Below are 25429 nucleotides of genomic sequence, written 5' to 3' on the forward strand. Positions count from 1 at the left end.
CTCGATCAATCAGCAACGGGCAAAGTCTGCCGCGAATTCTGGAATCATCATTGTCCATATGCTATGGGGACATGCATATTCTAGAATACCCGATGCGTTAGAATCGGGCCACAATCATATATATATATATATATATATATATATATATATATATATATATATATATATATATATATATATATATATATATATATATATATATATATATATATATATATATATATATATAATTTTATTTATTTATTTATTAAACAGGCAGCACTCCATAATCTTGAATGTCTTAATCACGACGTTTCGGCTCGAACTGAGCCTTTCTCAAGCAGTGAGTGAACCATTTGTGTGCATATAAATACATTCTAAGCCATAACGGGCCTTAATTAGCCATTGATGAACAGTATATGTGCTTTTAAATTTCTTATGGGTCTGAATAAACTGCACAAGACATTCAAGATTATGGAGTGCTGCCTGTTTTTTGTTTAAATCTATGGACTGAGGGTAGCCGGTTTTCACTCAATAATGGTGCCGGTGCAGACAATACATTGAAAAATCCTAATCCGCCCAAACTGTTTCTAAACCAATATGAACATTCGTCACTCGGTCGCCTTTGTTCAAAATAAATGATCGTTCTTTTCACCAATCCAGGCGACAATCGATCATTATGGTAAAAAGCAGCCATTTTATACGACTTTTGGTATTGGGCTTCTTTTACACTTGCCATGTTTTTTGTGGGCCGTACTGGCGTAATATTCACGGTCTGCCGCAAAAATCTTGCGGATCGCCGTTTTTCTGGTTTTGAATAGTAGGGAAAAAGTGGGGGAGGGGAAGGCGTTCCGCAAATACGTTCTTTACGGTGCACCGCAAAAACAAGCTTCCATTGTTTTTGCTTTTCAATGGGGGCCGTGTCCGTAAGCCTTGAAAGGAGTAGGCTCCGACAAATTTGTGAGGCCCATTTTTGGGGCCCCATAGAAATCTATTGGGGGCCACAAAACACGGCAAGTATAAAAGAAGCCTTATATGTATAACCTCCTTATGACTTGGTGCTCACAATTTAAGGCATTCAGTGGGGCCCGGCATGTCGCTTATGGGCCGTAGTGCGCCACCCCTATGATTCCTATATGGGCCCCATATACAGCCATCTGCAGGAGGCCTAGCATGATGGATCTAGAGAGGTAGACCCTTCGGTAATGTCCCTTTATGATGTGTCATAAATTGTTCAGAGCCCTTTGTGATCCTATTTCTGTGAAGCATGCGGCGGGGTTGGCCGGGCGTTGCGCTGGGAGCGCTGCTGCTGGTTACATGGTACATTTCTTTACTGGAATTCTTGGCCTCATCTGTGCTGAGGATGATTTTTTTTTTTTGCTCAATATAGAACAAGCCTGGCTTTGCTCATCTTTGTGGGATGTTGCTTCTCCCCTGCCAGGACTGACGTCACGAGATCTTCATGAGTCATTACCTCATTTTTACATGCTGTCTCCGTTCTATATGTGTCTAAGCTGGAGACCAACAAATATGGCTGCCGTCACCCCTTCTCATGGATTGAAATTCCGCTTTCCCATAATCCAGAATGACACGTTTTTTCTGCAGAAATACAGGAGAGGATGGGGGGGTCTTAATAATGATGTTGTCTGAGGAGATAGTAGGAGATAAAAACCATTACATAAAAAAATCTTCATCTTGTCTTGACTTGTGCCCACAGGAGACACGCCAAATAAATGCCTGATTATTTTTTTTTTTGCATTTCCCCACTCAAGTGAATGGGAAACTTGTTGCAGGTGGGTTTGTAGCATTTTTCAACATGGGCCTTCCCTCATATGATGCTGCTGTGCGAGAGCCCATAATCTTGGTCCTTTCTTCTGTTTAGGGTCCTCTTACGGCATTGGCTTTCTAGGTGTGTGGCCCCATTTTCTACATCACAGATCCATGTAAGATCTGTGTTTAAGAGTCTTCAAATCATCTTTTTTTTTTTTTTGTACACAGTGAAAATGCCGCTGTTCTCCTGAATCTGGCTATATTTTTATTTTGTTCCTGCGCCTCTCCGTTCCTTAGCGATGTCCTCCTCCTTCCTGGCATATGAATCTAGAGCCAAGTGGGTTTGCTTGATAAACCTTTTGTGGGTGTGTTAATGAAGACCACACCCGCTTGGCTAAAGAGACTAAAATTATATACAGAAAAGATGGAGCTGTATCTCAGGAATGGAGAAGCACAGGAACAAAAGAAACGCCACATTGGACTCGTTAGAACAGCGGTTTTACACCAGATTAAACAATTACCTATTTATTATTATTTATATAGCACCATTAATTCCATGGTGCTGTACATGTGAAAAGGGGTTACATACTTTTATAGATTTCATTAACAGTAAACAAATTTACAATGACAGACTGGTACAGAGGGGAGAGGACCCTGTCCTTGCGGACTTACATTCTTCGGGATAATGGGGAAGAGACAGGAGGTCGGTGTGCGGCAGCACTGGTGGTGGTGAGGCGGCAGCTCGGGTGGTTGGTGGGGCGGCAGCGGCTCGGGTGGTTGGTGACGTGGCAGCGGCTCGGGTGGTTGGTGAGGCGGCAGCTCGGGTGGTGGTGAGGTAGCAGAATGGTTATTGCAGGCTGTAGGCTTTCCTGAAGAGATGGGTTTTCAGGTTCCGTCTGAAGGATCCGAGGGTGGTGGATAATCGGACGTGTTGAGGCGTGGAATTCCAGAGGATGGGGGATATTCGGGAGAAATCTTGGAGGCGGTTGTGTGAGGAACGAATAAGTGTGGAGGAGAGTAGGAGGTCTTGGGAGAATCAGAGATTACGTGAGGGAAGATATTGTGAGATTAGCTCAGAGATATAAGGAGAGGACAGGTTGTGGATGGCTTTGTAGATCAGTGTTGGGCTACTTTCACACTAGCGTCGTTTGGCCTCCGTCGCAATGCGTCGTTTTGGAGAAAAAACGCATCCTGCAAAGTTGCCCGCAGGATGTGTTTTTTTTCACCATAGACTTTCATTAGCGACGCATTGCGACGGATTGCCACACGTCACATCCGTCGTGCGACGTGTTTTTGCAGTCCGTCAGGACAAAAAAATGTTGCATGCAAATTTTTCCTGAACTGATAAAATTAGTTGAATCCTGTCCTGAACTTTACTTATAATAAATAAATGATCTTTATTTTTATATAGCGCTAACATATTCCGCAGCGCTTTACAGTTTGCACACATTATCGCTGTCCCCGATGGGGCTCACAATCTAAATTCCTTATCAGTATGTCTTTGGAATGTGGGAGGAAACCGGAGAACCCGGAGGAAACCCACGCAAACACGGGGAGAACATACAAACTCCTTGCAGATGTTGTCCTTGATGGGATTTGAACCCAGGACCCCAGAGATGCAAGGCTGCAGGGCTATCCACCGAGCACTGCTTCTACATATGTAGCTGTGTACAGTGTCTAATTTCACTATATTAGATGGCTGTTGATAACTTCCCCTCCCCCGACTTTGGAAAGGTTGGATCGTGACCACTAATGTTGGCGTCTCCATCACACGACCATGCTTTGCATCTGGCTATAGTGTCAGCAGGTGGCGGCACCAGGTTGTCTCCTCATGCCTTCACTTAATTGACCATTTACGTGATGCTAATGACCAAGAATCGTTCCTCAGCCTTCAGTGCCCTCGCTTCCATGTTGGCAAAAAATTGTTAATCTTTAACCCCTTAGTGACCGAGCCAAATTTTTGAAATCTGACCAGTGTCACTTTATGTCGTAATAACTCTGCAACGCTTCAACAAATCCCAGTGATTTTGAGATTGTTTTTTCGTGACACATTCTACTTTATAATGGTAAATTTTGTTCAACATTTTTTGTGTTTATTTATAAAAAATATCAAAAATTTGAGAAAAATGTTAAAAAATTAGCAATTTTCTAAATTTAAATGATTATCCCTTTAATCCAGATAGTCATACAACAGCAAACCATTAATAAATAACATTTCCCACATGTCTGCTTTACATCAGCACCATTTGTAAAATGTTATTTTATTTTGTTAGCATTTTAGGAGGTTTAAAAATGTAGCAGCAATTTTTCATTTTTTCAAAGAAATTTACAAAATTTATTTTTTTAGGGACTTATCCATGTTTGAAGTGACTTTAGGGGTCCCATATATTGGGAAACCCACAAACGTGATACCATTTTAGAAACAGCACCCCTAAACATATTGAAAACTGCTGTCAGGTAGTTTATTAACCCTTCAGGTGCTTTACAGGAATTAATGCAAAGTGGTATGACAGAAATGAAAATGTGCATTTTTACCACCTAAATGTCTCTAACTTCTAAACAGATTACTACAGCCGTCAGACTCTAAGGCCGCTATTTGGCCATGAATTGCCATGGCAAACATCAGGACAACAAAATCATGATATGAGGGCACCAATTGTGACAAAGAAGAAGCCCCCACACTCTGTTAACCATTTATAATGATGTAGTCACTATTGACAGCAGCATCTAAGGGGTTAAACAGATTTAGATGGTGCAAATACGGATCGTGGCTGGTACAGCAAGTTGTCAGCTATAGTGTACAACCGACAGATGCTGGATTGTCATCTGTATGGGGAGGCTATTCTCTTATATCTCAGGTCAGTTAAAAGACGTATTGGCGGTCATTAAGGGGTTAAAAAGGGGGGAAAAAAATACCTCAAATTTTCACTTTATTAAAAGAAATGTCCTATTCGTCAGCAGAGCAAATGGACGGAGATCCCTGATGGAATAATCTCTTCCGCCGCTGTGACTGACTAATTATAGTCTCTGGGAAATTTTTAGGCAACTGTTGGAAAAACAAAATGGCTGCTGTTTTCGTCGCGCATCGTGGTCAGAGCAGATGCAGCTGAAGTTCTTCTTAACCCCTTCAGACCAGAGCTTGACCCGATGAAAACAAAGCCAGCGTATTAAAATGGTGTATAGTTAGGCCCGAGATGGTGCAGCGAGCAGGAGTTAATGAGCGTGCCGTCAATGAGGCCCTAAAAAGAAAAACTAAAAGCGTTTAATCAGTATTTTTCCACAGCTTTAAATGAATCTGCAGCATATGGTCATGCCGTATTCTCTGGCAGAGAACGGATTTGTCATGTGGGACCTTGCTGGCATTCACTGCATGAAAGCGCAGTTCAATGGTCAAGTGATTTCCTGTGCAAAGCTCAGTTTCTTTTTGTCAAGTTTAGTGGGCCGGATCCTGTTTGTTAGACTTTCTGCTGGTCTTGTGTTTTGGGGTTTTTTTTAATTATTTTTAAAGCCTTTTTTTTTTTTTTTTTTTTTTCCTTTTTCTTTTTTTTTTAATTCAGTTGGTTATATTCATAAGTTATAGATTTTTAAAACCTTTTTTTTTTTTTTTTCTTTCGTACTATTTTTTTATTCTTTTTTGGCGGCTAAATGTTTACAAAATGTATAAAACAGTTTAGATGTTTGCATCTGTACACATTATTTCACAAAAAAAATACTCTTTGGCATTAAAATGGCATCATCACCAAAAAGGAAAAGTGGTTTAGTTATGGAAACCACAGTATGGGCAGACATGATACTGATCTGTAAATAAAGGAAAAATGGAAATATTTTCGAAACCTCTCGATTTTATTCATTATGGAGTATAAGCACCACATTCAGAAATCTCTACACTTATCCTCACTGATGGCAGCCGAGGCTGTATTAATGGTCATCTGGGGAAGGTTCTGCCTCGCCGAATGCAGTTTGATACGAAAATCATCAAGATCCAATGACATCCCAGATGTGCTCGATGGGAGACCATATCGGAGACTCTACAGACCACTGCATCCAAGATAGTGGGAATCATCACTAATGAGGAAAGGCCTCCATTGATCCCAACTAGAGACCATGTGGGCAATGCCACGAATGGACCTTCATGGGAAATGTCATACTGGTCCTACTTCTGGGATCATGGTGAGGGGTGGCATAATGTACAGCATCCGGACCCATTAGTCTATATCCCAGGTGCACTTAACAGCTTGACTCTACATTGATTTGGAGGTGGAACCAGTGGTACGGCCATTTCTCCAAAGTGTCCCAGGAGCCGTTCTTCAACACGATGGCTGGTCGCATGTTGCTAGTGCTACCGTTGCCTGCAGAGTCTCTGGACTTGTCTCCTATCCCATCGCAAAACTGCATAGGGAGCTGCCAGCAGCAGATCTTGATGATTTCCCCCAGTGCATTCAGCGTGGAAGAACCTTCCTCAGATGGCAATTAATAACCTCAGTGATAGCAGCCGAGATGTTTTGAAAATGTTGTTTCCGTACTTTTGTGTGGATAGATCAGTAACAGGTCTATAAATCCTGTGATTTCCAGAATTCCACAACATTTTGTTGACATTGCATTGTGTGTATAAGTTATAATGGGGAAAAAAATGTTGAAAAGTTTGTTTTTGAGTCCTATGCCCTTATGTGCCATTTTTTTATCGTAGTTTTTTTTCTTCTTCTTCTTCTTTGTGTATTTTTGGAGCTACCAGATTTTTTCTAAGCTGAGTTTTTTTTTTGTTTGTTTTGCATATGAAAAATGATCAGCCTGCTGGAACAGATTTTTTTATTTATTACACTCGGGTAACAAAGCGCCACTTGTTTTTTTTTTTTTTTGTGTGTAGCCAATTGGTTATGTACATAGCAGACTATAAGGCTATGTGCACACGCTCAGGGTTTCTTGCAGAAATTTCCTGAGCAAAACAGGACTCTGCATGCGTTTTTGTTTTTTCGCTTTTTTTTTTTTTTTTTTTTTTTTGTCGGATTTTTGCGGAGATTTCCCAATGCAATGATATAGTGGAAAATCTGCAAAAAATCCGCAAAATTAATGAACATGCTGCGTTTTTTACCGCAATGCATTTTTTTGCGGAAAAAAGCGCATCATGTGCACAAAAATTGCGGAATGCATTCTAAATGATGGGATGCATAATGTATGCGTTTTATGCATTTGTATAGCATTTTTATAGCGAAAAAAATGCTAAAAAAAAAAAAAAAAAAAAAAGCGAAAAATCAGCAACGTGTGCACACAGTCTAAGGGCAGTCCCACACGTCCAGATAATTCCGGTACCGGAAAAATCGGTACCGGAATTATCCGTGCCCGTGCGTTTCTGTGGCACATCAGTGCGGCACACGTGTGCCGACTGGGTACCACACGCACCGTGCAGGAGACAGCGCTAGAGATGAGCGCTGTCCCCTGCATCTGGTGCTCAAGCCGCGATTCATATCTTCTCTGCAGCAGCATTTGCTGTAGAGAAGATATGAAAAATCCTTTTTTTTGTTTCTCGTGTTTAAAATAAAGATCCCTGTCCCCACCCCCTGTGCGCCCGCCCTCTGTTATTAAAATACTCACCCGGCTCCCTCGCAGCGTCCTGTCCTGGCCGCAGCTTCTCCTGTATGCGGTCACGTGGGGCCGTCCATTACAGAAATGAATATGCGACTCCACCTCCCATAGGGACACGGCACACGGACTGCACACGGACAACGTCCGTGTGCGGTACGTGTTTTGCACGGACCCATTGACTTTAATGGGTCCGTGTAATCCGTGCGCTCCCACGAACACTGACATGTCTCCGTGTTTTGCACACGGACACACGGTCCGTGAAAACACGCTGACATGTGCAGAGACACATTGATTTCAATGTGTCTACGTAAGTCAGTGTCTCCGGTACGTGAGGAAACTGTCACCTCACGTACCGGAGCCACTGACGTGTGAAACCGGCCTTACGGGTTAAAAAACAAACAAAAAAAAAACCTAAACTACACATGGAGCATGGATGTCTTAATAAAGCCTTACTTGAAGATATGTCAGCCTAAAAAAAATATATATTTTTTTTCACACTGGGTTTTTCTTTTCAGACTTTGTAAAATATGCATGATAAATAGCGCAGTTTTAATTTAAAAAAAAAAAAACTTCCATTTTTTTTTGGGGGGGAGGCGATTGACCAGGACAAGGACCGCAAATGCCAAAAATTACTGCATTTCAGATCTTCCTATTAAGTAGAGCTCTGGCTGCAACTTTTTTTTGTTTTTTCTCATCCTGCATAGAAATAAATAAAGATGCAACACCACATGTAACACAAGACACCGCCCTTACCGTAAGCTCTCATGCAGCATAAGTTTTTGCAACTGACTTCTGAAATGGGGTTCTAACAGGAGTCCGATCCATGGGCAAGAAATGTTTTTAGTTGATAAATTTGCTATTTGTACAGCTTTTTTTTTTTTTTTTAAATTCACCCTTTTGAATTTACTGGGGTGGGCTCGGGGGTGTCTTGTCTGGAAAATGGAGAGAACCAGTATACTCTTTCTTGCGAATGAGGCCTTAAGCAAATCCCTCTTGCATTAATTTCACTGGAGAAAAATCTGAATATTTTGAAGTTTTCGATTTTTCTCAGCTGGATCTCGGGGCCACTTGTCAGTTGGGATTTGGTGTCTGTACAGATTGATGTAAGAGGAGATCTGAGGCCTCGTTCCCAGGCGGTGGAAAATGGCTGCTTCAGAGACGGCTTAGAATCCACATGTGAGTTTCTGCTTCAGACTTCGAAATCGCGCTGCTGAAGACGCAGCAAAGGGCAGAGAGGTAGAATAAAAAACATAACAAGTCTGTAAAACTAGTCATGTCCATTTAAAAAAGAAAACAAAAAAAAAGCTTAGACAATTAAGAGATGCTTCGGAGCCAGCCACCAGTTTAGGACATTTGGGCCTAGTCTTTCTTTTCGAAGGTATTGCCTTCTTGGTTTGGGTTGGGGTCTGTGAGGGACTTTTTTTTTTTTTTTTTTTTTTCCCTCAGCTGATCTGAGAGTTACTGAATGGATGCACACTTGACTTCAGTGGGGATTTACTTTCAGAACACATGTCCTTCACCAGGCTTTATAGTGCTAAGGAGTATTGCGGCTAATTAACACATCAGAGACCAGACAAATGGCTGAATGTGGTGGAGACATGGGGGAGGGATGGGGCTGTCCCTATCTAAATCTGAAGGATTCCAATCACCAGAGAAAAGCAAAACAATCTCTGAAAAGTTGTTGCCTGTGTCAAATGGCAGTGCCTTGAAGGTAGATGTGAACAGAGCCTAAAGGCCCCTTCACATTAAGCGACGCTGCAGCGATACCGACAACGATCCGGATCGCTGCAGCGTCGCTGTTTGGTCGCTGGAGAGCTGTCACACAGACCGCTCTCCAGCGACCAACGATGCCGGTAACCAGGGTAAACATCGGGTAACTAAGCGCAGGGCCGCGCTTAGTAACCCGATGTTTACCCTGGTTACCATCCTAAAAGTAAAAAAAAAACAAACAGTACATACTTACCTACAGCCGTCTGTCCTCCAGCGCTGTGCTCTGCACTCCTCCTGCACTGGCTATGAGCACAGCGGCCGGAAAGCAGAGTGGTGACGTCATCGCTCTGCTTTCCGGCTGACCGACGCTCACAGCCAGTGCAGGAGGAGTGCAGAGCACAGCGCTGGAGGACAGACAGCTGTAGGTAAGTATGTACTGTTTGTTTTTTTTTACTTTTAGGATGGTAACCAGGGTAAACATCGGGTTACTAAGCCGGGCCCTGCGCTTAGTTACCCGATGTTTACCCTGGTTACCAGTGAAGACATCGCTGGATCGGTGTCACACACGCCGATCCAGCGATGTCAGCAGGAGTCCAGCGACGAAATAAAGTTCTGGACTTTATTCAGCGACCAACGATCTCCCAGCAGGGGCCTGATCGTTGGTCGCTGTCACACATAACGATTTCATTAACGATATCGTTGCTACGTCACAAAAAGCAATGATATCGTTAACAATATCGTTATGTGTGAAGGTACCTTAAATGTTACACTCCATATTAAATGTTAAGGTACCTTCACACTCAGCAACTTTACAACGAGAACAACAACGATCCGTGACGTTGCAGCGTCCTGGATAGCGATCTCGTTGTGTTTGACACGCAGCAGCGATCTGGATCCCGCTGTGCCATCGCTGGTCGGAGCTAGAAGTCCAGAACTTTATTTGGTCGTCAGGTCGGCGTGTATCGTCATGTTTGATAGCAAAAGCAACGACGCCAGCAATGTTTTACATGGAGCCAACAACCAGCGAGAACGATAAGTGAGTCGCCGTTACGTCACAGGATCGCTCCTGCATCGTTCTGGAGCTGCTGTGTTTGACGTCTCTACAGCGACCTAAACAGCGACGCTGCAGCGATCGGCTCGTTGTCTATATCGCTGCAGCGTCGCTGAGTGTGACGGTACCTTAAGGGTCTCCCTATTAAATGTAAGGGTCCCCATACACAATAGATAGAGCCCATGGTTCGGTCAGCAGCGATCTCTCCTAAATTGTCTCAATACTCCAGTGACATCACTGCTTATCGTTCTGGCTCGTGTGCCGTCCTAGTGTGACCTGGAGGCTGTGAACTGCGGTAACCTCACCACTCATCATTCTTGTTCTTGAAAAGTCCTAGTGTGACCTGGAGGCTGTGAAATGCGGTAACCTTACTGACGTCACTGCTCATCATTCTTGTTCTCCTGCTGTCCAAGTGTGACCTGGAGGCTGTGAACTGCGGTAACCTTACTGACGTCACCGCTCATCATTCTTGTTCTCGCGCTGTCCTAGTGTGACCTGGAGGCTGTGAACTGCGGTAACCTTACTGACGTCACCGCTCGTCAGCCGGTTCTCTCTCTGAACGGGGCTCCATACCCTGGGCGACGAAGACTGGGATCGTCATGGGACGTCAATGTGGATTATTTGTATTTTAATAAATGGGTGAAAGAAAGTAGTTGTCAGGGAGTGATTTTTACAAATAAAGGACTTGTGTTCTTTTGATCATGGGGTTATGGGGGTGTATGATGGATTAATAATAGTGATGAGCGAGTATACTCGTTGCTCGGGTTTTCCCGAGCACGCTCGGGAGATCTCCGAGTATTTGTTTGTGCTCGGAGATTTAGTTTTTGTTGACACAGCTGCATGATTTACAGCTGCTAGAGAGCCTGAGTACATGTGGGGGTTGGCTGGTTGCTAGGGAATCCCCACATGTATTCAAGCTGTCCAACAGCTGTAAATCATGCAGCTGCAGTGATGAAAACTAAATCTGTGAGCACTAACAAAGACTCGGAGATCATCCGAGCGTGCTCGGGGAAAACCCGAGCAAGGAGCATACTCGCTCATCACTAATTAACATCAGCCCCCAGCTGTCTGCTTTACTTTAGCTGGTTATTAAAAATAAGGGGTACCCCACGCCATTTTTTCCATCTGTTTTATTTTTTTTAGCTATCTACACATACAGTTAACTACACAGGCCCAGCACTAATTGGGTTTCTCACCGACCTCTTTCGATCTGTTCACACAGAAGAGACGCAAATGGCACCGGGACTGGTTTTTCCAGTACTGGAAATATCAGGGCTTGTGAAGGAGGCTTCAGCTGATATTGGATTTACCAACTGAATGCGCATATGTTATTGGGGGTCTTTACATATATCAGGGGGGCCGAACTATCGGGCATGTTGCATTACACTGCTCAGTACTTTTTGTTCCTGACGAGCGCTAAGCTGAGCCGGCCATGCATGTGTATGGATGGAACGGGAAACGTGGGTGTTGGCTGAACCACTAAGTGATGGGTGTATGGGTAGCAAGAAGCCCTCTTCACACTTGCCCACTACTTTTCCATCAGACTTCATTTATTTTTTGCTGAGCATGGTGGTCCATAATTTTTCTTTTTTTCCTCTTAAAATGTTAATGTAAAGCTTCATGCAAGCCACCAGGGCAGCACTGTGGTTAGCTTGGCGGCCCTGCAGCTGCGGAGCCCTGGGTTTGAATCTGACGACGGAAAGCATCTGCATAGGGTTTGTTAGTTCTATTTCAGTAAAGATATTTTTATTTATTTTTCTCCGTTCAGGCTGCAGAGCAGGAAAACAATCTAGATGAACAGGATGGATAGGAATAGACACCGTGCAGGTTAACAAGGTGTGTCATTGGGGGAGAGCTAGAAGTCTTGTGGGATTTCCTGTTTAATTTCGAATGTGTGCGCGAAAAAAAAAAAAAAATCACAAAGAATTTCATTAAAAAAATATATTATAAATAAATGCCAGAAAAAACTTTATGGCTAGCTTTGTGGCTAATGGCAAGTCTTGAGACTCTAATAAAACTTCCCAAATTGTTTTTTGGTACTCGTGTAATCTGTCAGGTTCTTGTCGTTAAAATTTAATAAAGCATTTTTTTTTATTTTATACTTTAATGAACTTCATATATTTTGCGAGTTTGGTTTTTATTTTTTTTCGATTTGTGTCTAAATACAGTTTTTGAGGATATCTGCAGAAAGTGGTGGACAGTACCCCCTAATATAAAAAGTTAACCCCTAGCATAAATCAAAATTAACATGGTAATTTTATGTGCATGTTGCGTTTGGACGATACCTGGTTCAGGAGGGGGTGATGGGCTGCTAGACTCCGCAGACTCTCCTGATCTTTTGGGATAAACTCTCTAGGGTTGGGCAGATAAGTTCCTAAAAAAAAAAAACGCCTAATGCCCTGTTCGTTTTCACATTCAGTTTGTTCTGTTTTGGGTAGAAACGGAAAAAGTGATCCGTTACATCACTTAAGAAAATAACCAGAGGGGCCTGTTCATGATTTAGGTCCACTTTTTTTTTTTTTTTTTTTTCGAACCTAGATGGACCCCTTAATCGATGGGGCTCCTCCGCTTCAATTTACAGCGGACTACTTATTCGGTTTGTCCGTACCTAGGGCGAAACGGGCAAACTGAATGTGAGAAGAGACATGTGAACAGAGCCCAAGCATTAGAATGGATCTCCGCTCCCATAGACATGATTGGTCGAGTAGGATTCACCTTCCTTTTAAACACCCAAATGTCTTTGATGTTTTCTTATATTGAACGTTTCTATTCATGTACTTTTTTTTTTTTTTTTTTTTTTTTTCAGGTTGTGATCGGGCTGTAGAATGTGGCTGGACATGTCTGAGAAGAGGCGTCCCTCGTAACCTCAGTGTCCTGTTCATGGTGGTACGTGTCTCTTCTATGCAGAGGGAAACCTTTTTGGAATTTTTTCAAAATACTTGGAATTTTGAGATTTATTTTTTATAACTTTCCCCATAAAACGCTTTATAGTCTGGTTGATTATAACGAGATCCATCGTTCTCCATCAGGGAAACAGTCTGAGGTCATGGAGATTTTCCCGGCAGAGTGACTAAGAAGCCGTGACCGGCAGGATGCAGCGGCGACGCGTCATCCCTGCACCTGGCGACAGATCGAACTTTTCAGCATGAGAGCTTAGTTGTTTTTTTTGTTTTTTTTTTTTTTTTTTTTAATTTAGAGGTTTTTCTGACTAATCTGCTTTTAGATCGGTTAGACTGAATATTCTAATATTATACGGGAGTAAATCTGCAGGGTCCTCTCCTGGCTGGAGACAATGGGGGCGAAAAATGCTCATCTGAACATAGCGCTAATTTATTTAAAAAAAAAAAAAAAGATATTGTGATATTTTACTTAACTACTTCTAGGACATTTTGACACCTCGTTTTAAGCGTGTTAAATTTTTTTTATTTTTCATGGCGTTCTACATATGTGTTTTTTGTCTTTTTTTGTAGCCTCTGCTATAAGGATTTAAGATGTACAGATTGTTACGGAATGAAAAACACAAATGCTATGAAAGACTCTTAAAACTCGCTATGCTTTTTAAAATTACGTATTTTAAAATGTTAGACTTTTTTTTTTTACAAAAAAATGTAATTTCAGGTGTTTTTTTTTTTTTTTTTTTTTTTTTTTACATGAGGGATAACACTTTGCGCCCATTTATGTTTGGTCTCCTGCCTTTTTCACCACTGTTTGTTTTTTTGCACTAACCCCTCCCTTTTAGACTTTCTAGTTTTCAGTTGTTGCTGAGCTAGAGCGAGGAGACTAGCCACTGATTTTTATATATACATATATATATATATGTATATTATTATTATTATTATTATTATTATTATTATTATTATTATTATTATTATCAAACCACACACACACACACCGACATTGGGGATTCCTGCTCCACTGTGTGGATATACAGCAGTACTGAGCAGTGTAGCTATGAATCCAGCATAGGGATGAGATAAACTTACTAGAAAGCAGCACAATCTATATTCTATGCTCTTCCCCTCTCCATAGGGGGGACACAGGAACTGTAATCTGATTCCTCAGTGAGAAGGCAACCAGTCTTGCTCCGTCTATGACCGCTTTGAGCAGCTTTCTAAAGTGGATCATACGATCGAGTCTGGGGGGTGGAGGAAGAAGTAGCTGATAAGTGGAGAAAGAAGCTTATTTCTCTGATAACCTATATTACAAAGCTTCTTGTACAATTGATTTATGCAAAGTTTGAAACAAGGGTGACCATTTAACCTAAATTGTGGTGGAGTAAAATACACCAAATTGATAGGCGTGAGCTTTGATTACTGTTCCGATCACCTGCTGTTTTTTGCCAAATAACATTCCGGAAACCCTGGCGCTACACCCACGTCTTTAGGCTGTTATTGCAATTAAAAACATATTTGGTTTTGTCCAGCAACAGCGCCACACCTGTTAATGGGTCGTGTCTGGTATTGCAGCAAAGCTCCATTAAAGTGGATGGGAGTGTGGTGCAATGGATCCATTCTCGAATCCCATTTTTATTCTGTTGGTTTCACAAATCTGAAAAACGAATGTAAATTTGTTGTTTTTTTGTTTGTTTTGTTTTTACTTTGCTCACTCGTCTCCTGGAGTAGTGTGGCCTCGATAATTGCTCTCCTGGTGTGCCAGCAAGGGTCTTCCTTGCTTCCTGGGCCCTGCGATGGCGGCAGCGCTGCGGGTGGTCTCCTTATGCCAGTACGGGCGTATCACTATTGCGCACATCTGACAGGAGTAGATGGGAACGTCCTCCAGACTGGACTGGAGGCAGATTATATCAGTCTCTGTACTCTGGACCTGTCAGGACCTATAAAACGCTCCTCAAGTCACTCGCTTAGGCCGTGGCCTACTTTCTCGGCTTAATTCTGCTTCATTAAATATTGCTGCTGCGGCAGAAGGCGGCGGTGCTGCAATTAACAACCGTTCACTGCCCTGCTAGACATAAGCACTTTGTTAGCACGGTGTGGTGCGTTTTTTTTCCTTTCCCGCCACACTATGTTTGTACTTCTAATATAGAAAGAAAATGCTGGTCTTCGGGCCCAGCTGAAGTGTCGCTCTTCACCCGCTCCGTGCCGTTACCATTGGTGCTTGCTGGTGACCAGACCACAGCGGCTGGGTGACACCGTGCACATTCATCCTTCTGGTTTCACCATCTGCAAATATCACCTGCACGGGGTTCACTGTTCGTCTCTTTCTGTTGTAGTTTGACAGGTAATTCACTGAAAAAAGGACTAAGGCTATGTGCACACGTCAGGATTTTCTAGCAGAAATTTCCTGACAAAAAACGGACATTTCTGCCAGAAATCCGCATGCGTTTTTTTTTTCCGTGTTTTTGCGCGTTTTGACGTGTTTTTTCCCAATGCATAGAATAGCGGGAAAAACGCGAAAAAAACGCAAAATTAATGAACATGCTGCTTTTTTTTTACCGCAATGCGTTTTTTTGCGGAAAAAAAATGCATCCTGTGCACAAAAATTGCAGAATGCATTCTAAATGATAGGATGCATATGTCGGCAGTTTCTAATGCGTTATCGCGAAAAAAAACTCGAAAAAACCTGAACGTGTGCACATACCCTAAAAGTCGATAAAAACACCACTGAATGAGAGAGCCGCCATACTGGTAATACCATGTCCAGACACAAATATACAAACAGGATGCAGCAAGACCCTCTCCTCTGTGGGCCCGCGGCCTCCCCTCTGTGGGCCCGCGGCCTCCGCTCTGTGGGCCCGCGGCCTCTCCTCTGTGGGCCCGCGGCCTCTCCTCTGTGGGCCCGCGGCCTCTCCTCTGTGGGCCCGCGGCCTCTCCTCTGTGGGCCCGCGGCCTCCGCTCTGTGGGCCCGCGGCCTCTCCTCTGTGGGCCCGCGGCCTCTCCTCTGTGGGCCCGCGGCCTCTCCTCTGTGGGCCCGCGGCCTCTCCTCTGTGGGCCCGCGGCCTCTCCTCTGTGGGCCCGCGGCCTCTCCTCTGTGGGCCCGCGGCCTCTCCTCTGTGGGCCCGCGGCCTCTCCTCTGTGGGCCCGCGGCCTCCGCTCTGTGGGCCCGCGGCCTCTCCTCTGTGGGCCCGCGGCCTCTCCTCTGTGGGCCCGCGGCCTCTCCTCTGTGGGCCCGCGGCCTCTCCTCTGTGGGCCCGCGGCCTCTCCTCTGTGGGCCCGCGGCCGCCCCTCTGTGGGCCTGCAGCCACCCCTCTTTGCAGTCGTATAGGCTCTATAATTTGGTTAGACACCAGGCCATCGTCCACCCTCCCATCTACAGCCCCATCCTTTACCAGAAATCTCCCCAATATCCCCGGGGAATTGTCTCACAATAGAGACGAGGAATATATTACAAGGTGACTCCTCTTCTTGAGCCGGCAGTCTTCTCTTTCCCTCCTCTACCTGCCTGTGTAAGCTTTTGTCCTCTGGAAACGACTGCTGGGGCCGAGTCTCCATGAGAATTGCTGACCTGTTACAGGAATGTGCGCTGAAGAAAGTTCATTAGCTGCAGTAACTGATTAGCATTCACTCCACACAGATCGCCTCATTAGTGCGCCATCATTGAGCCCCCTCCATGGTGATCAGATTCCGCCCGGATGACAGCGCTGCAGTTACCATCGCTGCAGGTTTTTGTTTTTTTTCGTCTTGTTGTGGCAGCAGAAAAAAATCAGTGTTTCTTTATTTTATTTTTTTTTTACCCCCTTTTTTTTTCATTGTTTAATCTGTCCCTGGAAAAGCTGAGTGATCGCCAAAATAGCCGCCAGCTAGACACCTCTGTGGCAGATCAGTCAGTTAAAATTTCCTTTGTCTAGTATCTTTGCAGTGTGTGTCTAGGGGCCCAGGAAATTTGTGACAACCATTGTGAGTATTACAGTGGCAGCAAAGTTGTCGTCACTTTTTTTTGCTGCCCGTGTTTGACCAAATTATGCCACAACACTATGGTCCGGGCTGCACAGTGAAGATTACTGTCCATTCAGGAGCATGGGAAAGCTGGGTGAGATCCAAGACCAAAATATTGAAGACCTACACTCCCAACCCCCCCCCCCCCCCCCCCCCCAACACCTAGCAGCTCCGTCATCAGCTGGTGGGTAGATGTGCATGGAGTATGGAGACGGAACTGCACAGCTTCATACACCATGTAGTGGCCGTTCTTGGGTACTGCAGCTCATTCATTTTTTTTTTTCTTCCCTTATTGAAAACACATGCAAGCTCCTATGAGACATGAAGGGGAACGGTTTTGTGTGGGAGAGTTCAGTAAATTCGGTTTGTGGGAAGAAGAGTGAAATATTCAATGTAGCTCCCACCAGCCATCCCACAGACCCATCTGTACATTGTACGGTCTCTGCTGGTTAGTCCGCTCTGCAGAGAGGGGTATGGTGGAGCCAAACAGAGAGGTGATTGTTTGGTGAACACGTTTACTACAATTGCGAGCTGCTGCTGGGCATTCCGAGGTTGGTGAAGCTGCTACATTGGTGTTTCATTCTGCCTGGAGTAAAGGACTGTCTGTCATCCATCGATACTGACGGAAGGTTGTTATAGTTTATGATGGATAACAAACTACATGCTGTTTTGATATAAAATCCCGGGGCTACGTGTATCCAAGAGCGTAAACGCCTACGCATCTCGACAACTTGCTTCTCACAGGGCCCATGACTTTTCTCCAAGAGTTATCAACTGGGAAAAAATAAAAAGAATTTTAGACCAAAATCTAAAGATCTCATCTACAGAGCAGACTCCTGCCTATTGCTCCCTGTTATCAGCCATCCAGGCGTTCTTTTTAGCATCCCTTGTTTTTTACGTTTGGCGCCCCTTTAAGAATTTTCATCTGTAATTTGACATCGCAGTCTGTGGAGCCGCAGCTGAAGATGTGTCTGGAAGCTCTGCGGCACGACGCCCAGGACTCCTCTGAATCATGATCTATATTAAAGCCTTGTGGTTTCATTGACTTTCAGAGAGTGTCTCTCAAGTGACGCATACATGGTGAACTGCAGTATTCCGGGAGGGAGCTGCATACCAAATTCTGCGCTGCGCCATGTACCAAGTGCATTGGGCTTTCTGTATGTAAGGTTTAGCTATGGAGAATACTACAAGAACACGGCTTACAGTAAATATGCCTTTAAGTAAAATAATAACAAAAGCTGCAGTATTAGTTATCTTCTGTTTCCTTGCACACTTGCAAAAGTCTTAGCGCCCCCTTCTACCACTCCACAAGGGGTAGGCTAAATCAGTGCGTGCATGGCTGCTATATAGATCATTTATAGCAGGGCCATTATTTCAAGCTTGTGGGCATTTGCGAAAATCTCGCTCAGTGATTTGTTTTTTTTGCACTTTTTTTTATTCTTCTGGGAGCCATAAAATACGTTACGTGTTTGGGGTTTTTTTTTTCTTTTTTTTTTTTCTTTTGTGCAATACTTTTTTTTTTTTTTTTTTTTTTTTTACGGACATTCATTTTACAATATATTGTGCTTAAAAAAAAAAAAAAAAAAACGGAAAAAATTGCAAATTTATGGGCTTGATTTTATTTATTTAAGGTATTTTTTATTTTAATTTTTTCATGGAGTAAATTTTGCAGTATAAATAACCTGTTTAACATGATTCTTCAGGTCAGTATGATTTTTTTTTTTTTTTGGGGGGGGGGGCTGTACTAAGCTTAAGACGGGATATAGATTGAATATATTTTTCACTTCTTTAAAATATTTGTCGTGATTTTCTGAGATTTGTAACTTTGCTTTTCAGTGTATTGCGTTTTTGTTTTTTTTAATCACTTGTATTTATGGGGGAGAAGTGTCACGACAAAAAAAACAAACAGCCGTTCTAATTTTGACTAAGAGCCTTAAACCTGCTTTCATTTGTTCGCTTGTCCTATAAATTACGAGATTACAGTATTGCAGAGTGTGTGTGTGTGTATGTGCGTATATATATATATATATATATATATATATATATATATATATATATATATATATATATATATATATATATATATATATATTCAGGTGCCAGCTGTGTTTTACAGTAAGCACCTACCATTATCAGCAGCGACCAGAGCTACTGTGGACCATGCAAAGATGCCCTTAATATGCTGCTGTCAGAGGGCCGCATTAAAATGGTTGAACAGCAGCGATCAGGGCTAGCTCTGGTTCCTGCTGTTAATGGTAGGTGCTTACTGTAAAACACAGCTGGCACCCGCCCGGTATGGAGTTGACTCCACTTCTGATTCCACTCCAAGTATTAGTACGTCCTATGTGAGGAAAGGGGTACATAGAATTGGTCTTCTCATATGGACCAAAGAGGCCATTTGTGTACTCCAAGCTGAGCTACCATTGTACCCCATATAGTTACTTCCCTGTATAAAAGTTGTAGACAGACGTATAGCTGAGATCCTACCAATGGTAGAAGTGCGACACAAAAGTCTTGGGCCTAATTGTAGACCTGATGCTCATTACTCGCATCTTTTGTTTTTCAGGTGTGTCAAACAGATCCCAACTCCGTGCCGATTCAAGGAAATTACGAAAGTTCACGCTGGCTAATGTGTGGAGTAGAAGACTCCACTGCTTGAACGAAACCACGCCTAGACATCACCACACCCAATATTTTGGGTTTAATCCACTTTGAATTCATTTACATCCAATAATTTTATAACCCAGCTTCAACATGGCCAGTAAAAGAAAGTCCACAACGCCTTGCATGGTACGGGCATCTGAGCTCGTAGATCAGGAAGACCAAGATGTTGATGTTTTGCGTAAAACTCCTGCTACCGCTTTAGAGACTAAAAATGACTGGCTAGCTGAGAGAGAATCTGAGGACCATGATGTGGCGGAAGAAAAGCCACCTGAGACTCAATCCAAAAAGTTGCAAGGTGGATATGAATGCAAATACTGTCCTTACGTAACACAGAATCTAAATGAGTTTACAGAACATGTTGACATGCAACACCCCAACGTCATTCTTAATCCTCTCTACGTTTGTGCTGAATGTAACTTTACCACCAAAAAATATGACTCTTTATCTGACCACAATTCCAAGCATCACCCGGGTGAGAGCAACTTCAAGTTAAAGCTGATGAAACGTAATAACCAGACCATTCTAGAGCAGTCCATCGAAGGTGGTGGTGATGTATCCAGCTCTCATGAAAACATGGATAACGATTACAGTCTGTCTGGCGGTTCCCTAAATAAGCTGCCCGTCGGTAGACTGGGAAAAAGTAAAAAATTGCGAAAGGCTGAAGAGTTTCTGTATGATGGCCAGTACGGACTCTCGGAAACAAATGGTGTTTTGGGAGATGGTTCAACTCACGTGATGCCATCTGTTCAACTTCCACCCAACGTCCACCTTCTTCCAAAAATCCCTGTACCTCTAAATAGCAACAAGTACAATTCCGCTCTTGACACTAACGCAACATTAATCAGCTCCTTTAATAAATTTCCTTATCCAACGCAAGCGGAATTGTCTTGGCTGACTGCAGCCTCAAAACATCCAGAGGAGCAAATAAGAATTTGGTTTGCTACCCAGAGGTTGAAGCATGGTATAAGCTGGTCTCCAGAAGAGGTGGAAGAAGCTAGAAAGAAAATGTTCAATGGGACTATCCAGTCTGTTCCACAGACTTTTACTGTTGTTCCAGCTCCATTAACAACTACTGCTAAGATTGCTCAACCGATTATCCAGACGGCCGTGCCTTGTCAAATTCTTGGGCAAACGGGTCTAGTCCTAACGCAAGTGACAAATGCCCCCTCTGTAACGGTTTCTTCATATTCTCGAAATGCATCTATAGCTCCAAGTCCAAGCAGGAAACGTTCCTTACTAATCTCACAAACTTCAGAGCCCAAGAGGCCGCGTACAGTAAGAGCTTCATCTCCATCTACTCCCCGATTAAGAATGGTGTCCTCATCTCGGTACGAACGTAAAAAGACCAACGAGCAGATTGCCCTTTTGAAGGCCAGTTTTGTAACTTGTCAGTTTCCTGATGATGTGGAGATATACAAGTTAATAGATCTCACTGGGCTTTCTAGGAGTGAAATTAAGAAGTGGTTCAGTGACTATAGGTATAGGAGCCAGAGAGGCATTTGTAACATCACTAGTGAAACACTAATGAGGGACCGAATGTCCTCCAGGAATCGACGGCCCTATCACTACAGAGACATTACCCCCACAAAGATTTCTGAACTCTCGGAAGAACAGCTCAAGTGCCTCGAAAACAGCTTTCAGAAGAACTGCTATCCAACACATTCTGATTTGGATATACTACGCTCCGAGACAAAACTGTCAAGGCGGCAGATAGATTATTGGTTTACGGACAGGAGGAAAGTTAGAGATTGCATGGAACAAGCAGTTTTGGATTCTATGGGTTCGGACAGCAATGATGGACTTGTGAACGGAGTAGCTACACAATCTGGTAACTTCTCAAGCTCATGGTCTTCGTCACCGTACAAATCTAAACCAGAGCAGCTCCATCTATTAAAAAGCACCTTTGCAAGAACCCAATGGCCAACTCCACATGAGTATGATCAACTGGCGACACAAACTGGACTCGTTAGGACTGAAATTGTAAAATGGTTCAAGGACAACAGATGTGTCCTCCGGAATGGAACTTTAAGGTGGATGGAGCAGTACCGGAAAATGTATGAGCGGTCTCTTGTAGAGCGTAAAAAGTTTATCAAGATGGTGTCGGCCACTAATGCTGGCAAAGACATTCTCGCCAAGTATTTTGAGGAATACGGACAGTTGCACGAGGAGGATGTCGATCTTCTGATGATCAAGGCTAAAGTAAATGTTGATGAACTGAGAACATATTTTTCAGAAATGCGGGAACAAGCAGTTTTAGATCAGATGAGTTACGAACAAGATGATGATAAACTTGATTTGGAGAGCGAAGCGAAATCGCATGGAGATGATGAAATCGTATCAGATGGTGGAGATAGCTGGAGTCAGACTGGACAAGACACCCAAGATGACGTGGGTGATTATGACTATGGAAGTACACCTAAAGATGATTCCTGTGTCTAACCAGGTAATAGGATTCGTTGGGTTTTTCTCTGCTTTGCCTAGAAAATGTTCAGAGCAGCCGGCCAATAGAGAATACCAAAACTCTGCTTTATTTATGGTTAAGTAGTACAGAGATTGTCATCATGAGCATCATTATGTGATAAAAGGTTTGTCAGTCTTTTAACTCTTGGGCCAATTAGTTTGGATCACAAATTGTCAAATGTCCAGAAATTTCAGGACAGCCTGGGAAAAATAGGGCACTTTTTTGCTGTGTCCTTAAAACAAATTTAAGGCTTCCACGATCTTTTTGACGCTGAAGAAACTTCTGCAGATTTTGTCTGTAATTGTCCTTATTTTACAGTGAATACAACGGATTAGTGATGAGCAAGCATGCTCGACACTCGATCAAAATCCATGGCCCCTTACTAGCCTGAGAATTCCAACCCCGAGCTGTCTGCTTTATCTTAGCTGGTTGTCAAAGACTGGAGGAACTCCACGCCATTTTTTTAATTATTTAAATAAAAAATAGAGTGGGGACCCCTCTATTCTTGATAACCAGCCTTTGCTGAAGCTGACTACTAAGGCTACTTTCACACTAGCGTCGTACAACGCACGTCGCAATGCGTCGTTTTGGGGAAAAACCGCATCCTGCAAAATTGCTTGCAGGATGCGTTTTTTTTCCATAGACTAACATTTGCAACGCTTTGCCACACGTCGCAACCGTCGTGCGACGGTTGCGTCGGACCGTCGAAACAAAAAAAAAAGGTTCCATGTAACGTTTTTTGGTGCATCGTGTCCGCCATTTCCAACGCCGGAACTCTGCCCTCTCCTCCCCGCAGCTCAGAATGGGGCAGCGGATGCGTTGAAAAACTGCATCCGCTGCCCCTGTTGTGCGGCGCTTGCACAGTATGCGTCGGTACGTTGCAACGTCGCATTGCAACGTGCGTCGTACGACGCTAGTGTGAAAGTAGCCTAAGGGATGCAGCCACCAGCTGTGAGTTTTGCCTGGCTGGTTATCAAGAATACAGGGGAACCCACACCAGGTCTTTTTTTTTTTGTTTAATTTATGTACAATGCAGGCGCCGGCTGATGAGTATTCCCATCAGCTGCTCCTGCTCTCGCTGTTATTAGCGACAGCAGGCATCGGCTGATGGGGGGGGCAGTAGTCCCATCAGCCAACACCAATGACCGAAGGTGAACTTTAAACCTCCGATCACAGCTGCACGCTCATGCTGTCTTTTGTCAGCGTGGGAACTGCGGCTCTCTGACCGGCGGTGATAATTTTAACGCTGATCAGAAGTGATGTTTGCCATCACCCGGTGTTCGAGCAGCTGAACCCGAGCAGTAAGGCCAGTCTCACACTTCCGGATAATTCCGGTACCGGAAAATTGGTACCGGAATTATCCGTGTCCGTGTGCTTACCGTGAACATCAGTGTGGCACACGTGCGGCAGCCGTGTGCCGCCCGTGTGCCAACTGGGTACCACACGGACCGTGCAGGAGACAGCGCTACAGTAAGCGCTGTCCCTCCAGCGTGGTGCTGAAGCCGCCATTCATATCTTCTTTCCAGCAGCGTTCCCTGGAGAGAAGATATGAAAAATCCTTTTTTTTTTTCGTGTTTAAAATAAAGATCCCTGTCCCCTCCCCCCTCCCACCCCCTGTGTGCCCGCCCGCTGTTAATAAAATACCCGACTCCCTCGAAGCGTCCTCTCCGCGCCGCACCTTCTCCTGTATGAGCGGTCACATGGTGCCGCCCATTACAGTCATGAATATATTCATGACTGTAATGGGCGGCACCACGTGACCGCTCATACAGGAGAAGCTGGCGCTGAGAGGACGCTGCGAGGGAGCCGAGTGAGTATTTTATTAACAGCGGGCGGGCGCACAGGGGGTTGGAGGGGGGAGGGGACAGGGATCTTTATTTTAAACACGAAAAAAAAAAAGGATTTTTCATATCTTCTCTCCAGGGAACGCTGCTGGAAAGAAGATATGAATGGCGGCTTCAGCACCACGCTGGAGGGACAGCGCTTACTGTAGCGCTGTCTCCTGCACGGCACACGAACAGTGTCCGTGTGCGGTACGTGTTTTACACGGACCCATTGACCTTAATGGGTCCGTGTAATCCGTGCGCTCCCACGAACACTGACATGTCTCCGTGTTTTACACACGGACACACGGTCCGTGAAAACACGCTGACATGTGCAGAGACACATTTGATTTCAATGTGTCTACGTGAGTCAGTGTCTCCGATACGTGAGGAAACTGTCACCTCATGTACCGGAGCCACTGACGTGTGAAACCGGCCTAACATGGACTTCCTGGTGAAGTCCGTGTTCGGTGTCCATGCCCGAACAGTTGGTGTTTAGTACAGACGCTGAACTTTACTGTTTGGGTTCACCCATCTCTAGTAGTCATTATTTTAGTTACTGACTAAATATTTACGAGCTACTACAATATTCTTCCTTTTTTTTTTCTCTTTCAGGTGTAAAGACTTTGGGAGTGTGCGGACTTGTTTTACTTTTGAAGATAAAATAGAGATATATTTTCCTACTGTTGATATGAAAACATGCTGGTTTCTGCTCAGCCTGGATTATGTCCATAGCCTTCTTGCAAATTGTAAAACTAAAAAGTTCTTTCCTTGCCAAAGAACGAAATTTCAAAGACTTTGTACATTTCCTGCCCATTTATTCTGTACTGGAACCATGTAGAGTGCATGAAAGATGTTGGTTACCCTTTTTTTTTCTCCCTTAATTTTGGCAAAAAAAAGATGCAATTCATATATATATTTTTTTTAATTAAACTTTGCATTGTTTAGTATTAGTAACCACTAAGTTGAATTATTATTTTTTTTTAATGTATATAGAAAATCACATTTCTTAGTTCCTAGTGGTAGAGCCATTTAAATATTGGGAACACTGGGGTCGAAGATTGAGGGAATGGAAACAAAAATTCAGAACAAATTCAACATGAAAGAGAACGAAAGAAATGACTGATGCATTCCACCAGAATGGACCGCGTTGTCAAAATTTGGGTGTTTTTTTTTTTTTTTTGTTTGTTTTTTTAAGATCCCGTCTCAAAAATGGACATTATTATGGTGGATATTAAACTTTAAGGGCTTCCTGGTGTGTTTTAGGTTTACGCGAGTGTTTGACTATACTTAAAAAAAAAAAAAAATTGCTAATGATATATATGTGTGCGCAGGAAATAGGTTTGTTTGTTTTTTTTTTCCCAAAAAATATTTAGACTTTTTTTTCTTTTTTTTTTAATATATGTATAAAGGGTATTTGAAGCCGCAAACACAACTATTTTTCAGTTTTTAGGCGTAGTCAAGCCTACCCAGTGAGCGCACTTTTTGGGGAAAATTTTGA

The 25429-nt window shown here is 43.4% G+C and overlaps 1 protein-coding gene across 2 annotated transcripts in view; it reads left to right on the forward strand.

The window, feature by feature from the left end:
- ZHX2 (zinc fingers and homeoboxes 2) overlaps positions 1-25429 on the forward strand; it is a 50602-nt gene that overhangs the window by 24978 nt on the left and 195 nt on the right. The window contains exons 2-5 of one of the 2 annotated variants that reach the window (XM_069731846.1): positions 11859-11926; positions 12897-12976; positions 19547-22087; positions 24544-25429. The exon at positions 24544-25429 is cut by the window's right edge and continues 195 nt beyond it. In XM_069731846.1, the coding sequence (XP_069587947.1) occupies positions 19735-22083 (2349 nt within the window). In that variant the 5' untranslated portion in view covers positions 11859-11926; positions 12897-12976; positions 19547-19734 and the 3' untranslated portion in view covers positions 22084-22087; positions 24544-25429. The remainder of the gene's footprint in view (positions 1-11858; positions 11927-12896; positions 12977-19546; positions 22088-24543) is intronic. The other variant, XM_069731845.1, reaches the window with a different exon arrangement.

Source organism: Ranitomeya imitator, chromosome 6 (assembly GCF_032444005.1).
Source record: "Ranitomeya imitator isolate aRanImi1 chromosome 6, aRanImi1.pri, whole genome shotgun sequence".
In the NCBI taxonomy this organism is placed as follows: domain Eukaryota; kingdom Metazoa; phylum Chordata; class Amphibia; order Anura; family Dendrobatidae; genus Ranitomeya; species Ranitomeya imitator.